The sequence below is a fragment of the Rattus norvegicus genome, chromosome 1 (assembly GCF_021556685.1).
Source record: "Rattus norvegicus strain SHRSP/BbbUtx chromosome 1, alternate assembly SHRSP_T2T, whole genome shotgun sequence".
Classification (NCBI taxonomy): domain Eukaryota; kingdom Metazoa; phylum Chordata; class Mammalia; order Rodentia; family Muridae; genus Rattus; species Rattus norvegicus.
In genome coordinates, this window is record NC_141534.1 from 71,143,951 (window position 1) to 71,149,915 (window position 5,965).

At 34.3% G+C, this 5,965-nt stretch overlaps 1 protein-coding gene across 1 annotated transcript; it reads right to left on the reverse strand.

The window, feature by feature from the left end:
* Window positions 1-3,160: 3,160 nt before the first annotated feature.
* Vom1r2-ps2 (vomeronasal 1 receptor 2, pseudogene 2) lies at window positions 3,161-4,090 on the reverse strand. The gene has a single exon (XM_087609980.1). The coding sequence runs from the start codon at window positions 4,079-4,081 to the stop codon at window positions 3,161-3,163; it is 921 nt and encodes a 306-aa protein (XP_087466106.1). The 5' UTR covers window positions 4,082-4,090.
* Between the last annotated feature and the right edge of the window lie 1,875 nt (window positions 4,091-5,965).

The following is a 5,965-nucleotide window of genomic DNA, read 5'->3' on the forward strand; positions in this document are numbered from 1 at the left end:
GGGGTTCACAGACCTGATGAAAATATAGTGATTGAAGAAAATTGTCTTATCATTGATCACCCAACTCTTATGACCTTTAGATCCCTGACTCTGTCACAGACCTACTAAACTATAATGCATCCTCAATCGTTTCACCCTTCTGAGATGCAACGTCATTTAGCCCCTTCAGACAACTCTGATACAATTTTAGTTTTTTTCACCTTGCACTGTATCTGCCCTCAGCCAAACTATCTTGTCCCATCCATTATGTCCTCTTTACTCAAAAACCTAGGACTTCATACTGAACTTTCAGGCATTTTTAATTATCCATGAGTTTAACATAAGCCCCAAACCATGGACCCTGACTGTGATAAACAGCTATAGAGGTTTTTTGGGAGGTTTTCTTGTTTGTTTGTTTTTTTTTACATTCCCCTGTCCTCTTTTATCTACTCCTACCACTTTTTCTTCCCTTGTCTCTTCTATTTCCTAATCTCAACTTTCTTCCCACTCCATTTTCACATATCACAACAAGGCTTATGTCTTTACTTATACAGATTAGAAATCAAATGTTCCCTCCATAGGATCATGTTTTTGATTCTCATTACCAAGAACAGTTTGTGAATATTTTGGAAACTGTAGAGGAGAAAACTCATTTGAAGGAGTGGGTTATGGGTCATATGTTGTACTTGAATGTAGTATGTGGATTGTAATGTATGAAATTTGTCATACAACATGTGAGATTGATACACATTAGAAATAGGAAAGAAGACTCTCAGATTAAAATAAAAGTCTCGGTATGGCCTGCTTATCTAGCATTAAAACATAACATGGAACACACAAATTACATTTTTTCCAATCATATTCCTGCATGCACGTGGTTTCCAATTCTATAAACATGACTATTAACTCTCAACATTGAGCAATTATCCTTATGTAAGGACCATTCACTCAGCTTATTAGGCTTATTATGGTAAGTCTTTTTTAAACAAAATGTCTGTTACACAGACAATATACACAATAGCTATGAGAAAGTGCAAACTTGCTGTTGCAATCTGCAGAGGCAGGATTAGGAAAGCTTATTAGGAGGTTATGGATGAAAGCAAGTTTCTCATAATTCTTGTGACTTGGAAAATATTTCTAGGTCAAGGCCTCTGGAGATGGAATTCTAAGGCTTCAGCAGCAATCATATTGGTAATGAAACCTGGAGTGAACTTTTCATAGATTTTGTGAAAACATTAAGTCATCAATGATAACACAGCAGCAGTTCTATACCATACAGGGATCTGTTTTTGTTTTGGTTTGCTTTGGTTTTGACAACTACTCTAGGCTGGAAGGCACAAACCAAACATCTGAAATCAGTCAATAAAAGGGTCAGATTCCTTTGTAGTTAGTTCATATAAAATTAAACACTGAAGTTGTTCACCATGAAAGTATCCAAATAACATAAATATCCTGTTAGTATTTGAAGGTGGTATGTATTCTCCCAAAAACTTAGTGAGATTTGGCTCTGAAGTGGAAGTGTCTGGTTGTAACATGTGATAAAGACTAAAGTGGTATTTTGCTGAGGTAAGACCAAGGAGAGAACATGTGATGTTTGGAGAGAGTTTAAATTGGACACAATAAATAGTGACAGCACACTTGCATATCTAGTCTTGTAACACTTTCTTAGTCTCATGTCTTTGATGATCATCACTTCTTAAGAGAAGCACAACAAAGAATATCCAGCTGGCCCTGATTGCTCCTGGTTTCTCCAATTCAGCAAAGGTTGTTTCACCTGGCTCCTGACACTTCATTGATTCATCTTTAGTATCCTAACACTGCTGAATTGGATTGCAGATATCCTGAAAGATATTGTAATTGCAAAAAACAAACAAACAAACAAAAAACCAAAAAATCTACTTCTAAACAGGTCGACATCCCCTTGTGTCATTTAGCCCCTAACTTTGGATAGTGGGCTAAAAGGGGGTCAAAACACTTGGAAACCCTTATGAAGAGTAGGTGTTAAAAATATTAAGCCTACAGAGTTCCTTCTGATGTTTTGTTTTTCCATCCAAACGTTTTCTTTTCTTACAATGTAGATTTTATCCCATGCTTTAAATATAACTTTAATCAATTTCACTTTAAATGTATGGTGCTCACAGTCTTGTAGAAGAAGTGAGAGAAGGATAAAAGGACTGAAAGGAGACAGGGACTCCACTGAAAGACCAACAGAGTCAACTAATGAAGAGCCTTGGGTGCTGCCAGAGACTGTACCACCCAACAAAGAACAAGCATGGACTGGATCTAAGTTGCCTGCACACTTGTTAACACCAAAATTTATTTCAATTTAGACTATAAAGTCTTCCTTTCAAGACATCTAGGGAAATATCTACCCATATTTTTGTAAATCATGTCTGTGATTTTAGGGTTTGTTACAGTCTGAATTTATTGTTAAACCTTCAATCAACATTGAATGAAAGCATATAATACTTAGAAGAAAAAAATTGATTACTGCTTGGAAACTGAAAATGAAGTGAATAGCTTAATGGTGATTATTTTTCTAAATAGTTTTTCATGTGTGGAGAATAACACACGTGTGGAAATAGGTAGTAAGAATTTCTAAGAAATGTCAGTTTTACAGAGATAGCAAACAAAAATGTCGCAGCCTCTGACATAGGAAATTTATGTTTTTTTCTATTGTGCAGCAGAAGTCTTTTATACATTCCTCTAAAAACTGATATTGTGCCTGGTTCTTAGTGTTCTTTTTCACACAAATATAAAAATAAGTACAGAGCAAAATTTTGCAATACTATTACACACATATAATAAATTCAATAATTAATTACCTTCTAAAAATCTTAGCACTCCGGTAACTGTATTTGCTTCTTAAAAACATAATCATATGTATCCTTTCTTGTTCAAACATTATGGAAACATCTTTTGAGAATCAAAATATAAAGTATTCCCTTAACCTTGAGAAAGTCTACTTAAGAATTTTGCCAAAACAGCTATATTTACTGAGTAAAGGACAACCCCTTAAATCCTCTTTGCTGTGCACATATAGGTGATAATGAACACAGTATGAAGACTAAACAATTATTACAGTTCCCCCAAGAAATAAAATGGCTTTTATTATAAGATTTTATATTGATGCTTGAAACTAAATGACAAAACTCATGTATTTTACATAAATATGATAAATTTATATGCTTTGTGTATTTCTTATCCAGGATAAGCTGAATCTGGGAAAGACAGGGTTATGGCTCAGCACAAAGGAACCCAATACAGGAAAACACAGAGCAACAATATCTGCGATGTTTACCAACCACCAGCTATTATCACAGAAAAGAGCAATGCAACCATATATGATGGAGGAGACAGAATAAAAGCAAATAAAGACTGACACTAGTACCACAATGCTCTTAGTGGCTCTTGATGCGGGGGATGTTCTGGTGGAAGCATAATTGCAGTAGATGTGTTGAACCTGCTGCTTGTGCCTATACAGAATGACGATCATTGAGCTTCCAGACCAGACAATAAGAATAGCAAGAAAGACTTCAGGGAATACAAAAAGTATTGTAAAAATAGAGCCTGTAACTTCATCATGACCTACACTAAAGCAGTATTTTAATGTTCTTTTATATGTCATGTTATTGCTGCTCCACCTAGTATATGCATACACTGGTAAAATCATATTTGCAATAAAATACAGGGCCCAGCAAAGGAAAATAGAGAGGCTGATGTACTTTGGAACTTTTACTTTAAGACCATTAAGGCAGGAGTTTCTGGGACTGATGGTGATGGCTTGGAAGACACTCAAGAGACAGACGTTAGCAACAGAAACATTTCGGCCAACTCTTTCAATATACAAAAGAAATTTGCAAACAAAGACACTGAAGAACAGTTTCATCCCAAAAGTTTCCACTGTCTGTAGCAAACTTTTGGAGAAAATTATCAAGAAGTTGGCTATGAACATGTTCATGAGAATCAAATCAATTGGTTTTAATGAGTGTTTATTATAATGAAGCATTAAGTAGTAAGATAGAAGAGTTAAATGTCTCAGAATTCCCATGGAACATTGAACGATGAATATAACTCCTACTGCCAGATCCTTGGATTCCATTCAGTCACTACCAATATTGCTTTTCAATGGCATAAAAATGACTTCTCTGATCAAAATGATGATCTGAAAATTTGTAAGTGGATGAGGGGTGAGGGAGAAACTTTTTGAGCTCAAGCTTATAAAGGCAGTGGAGGCAACATAATAAAATCCCATTTGAAAAGCAATTGCTCATCAGTAATAATTTGCATGGAGACTGTTGCAATCATCAAGCATACGTACTAAAAGAGAAAGCTGCAAATACTTTTAAGAAATTTAATTATTAAATAGGAAGTCATGTTTCTCTGGGAGTAACAATGATAATTTGGTGGCTGTGAGAAAAACTTTCACCTCTACATTTCAAAATAAACTGCCATTTATAATGTGTATGGAATAAAAAGATAGATATATTGATATTTCCAATTTAAGAAGATCCCATTAACTTTCTCCTCTGAATTATAAATATATGACATCTATACATCTTGCATAAAACTATTACCTGGACTATAAAATAAACACACATGAACAAAAAAGTGAGTGAAACCGATGATCAAGTACAAGTATTCTATGAACTTGAACAAAGCGTTTTTAATAGAAGAATAAAATTTACTAGTAGATACCTCAAACACAGTCCATTGTTCTTAGCATTTGTAAAAATACAAAAAAAAAAAAAAAAAACCACTGAGACTTCATCTGATTCAAGTCAGAATGAGCAATAAAGCATCAAAATGCTATTAACAAAAACTGTTTAGGATGAGGGAAAATATCCTCATTCACTATTGATAAAAGCACAAAATGATCCACCCACTCTAAAAAACCACAAGGGAGACTCCTTGAAAGAAAAAAGGAGTCTGTCATATAATACAGGTATATTTCTCGTTTGCATATGTCCAATGATCTTTATTCGCATTCTAAACTACAGATACTTGCCATATTCATTGACTCTCTGGACACAAGAAAAAATATCACTGAGTTTTCTGTGGGATTGTGTCTCCTAGGAATAACTAAAGTCTAGGAAAGGAAAGCCTTCTTCATTAACAAAACGATCAGATCTCATGCCTTAGTATTCTGACTTACCTCCTACCCAAAATTGATGATATTAGCATTCACTTTTTCTTTCTTGTTTCACCAGCTATGAAGAAAGGTAGAAAAAGATCAAAGAATTCATTCTATATTAGGAGGACTGAAGTTGTCTGACAAAAACCTAAAGAAATTCATAATGTCCCACCAATATACATTCCAAACATGAGGTGAGCCAGAGCAATACCTCTGGACATGCCAAAGTGAATGCAAAGAGCCAATATCTCCTAAACCTACACAAAGAGAATTATAGATAACTAAGGAAATTTAGATGCAGGACAGTTTCTTCCCTAATAAAGACCACAATAATTAGTTGCCCAGTGGTAAAAGGTCAACCCTAAAACACACACCCAAGTAATACAGAATCTGGAAAACTCATGTTTAGAAAGACATGTTTAGATACATATATATTTACAATAACAACTAGTGAAAAAGAAAACATAAATTTGAAGAATAGGAAGGAGTGTATGTGTGGATTTGGTGAAAGAAAAAAAGTAAGGAGAAATGCAATTTATATTATGACTTCAAAAAAAAAAGGGAAAATGGGAAAAAGGGAAATGGTTTATTCCACCATTTAATGTGGAATAAACAGAGGAAGAATGTCTTCTGTTCTTACTAAAGGCACTATCTGGGATTGTCATGCAACAGCAGAAATGTTAAGTAAAAGCGGTGGAAAGTATAAGTTCTTGCTAAAGATTGGGATATGTAGACATCTCACAAGAAAATAATGGTAATCTAAATGCTGAAAAGATTTTAGAACAATTCAGTCTATGAGTAATTATAATGCATAGAAATCTACACTGCTTAGACTATTTCTGAAATAAAAAT

What these genes read in the sequence shown, in the direction of transcription:
- Vom1r2-ps2 (XM_087609980.1), bottom strand. Translation starts at nt 4,081, where the DNA reads ATGGAATCCAAGGATCTGGCAGTAGGAGTTATATTCATCGTTCAATGT.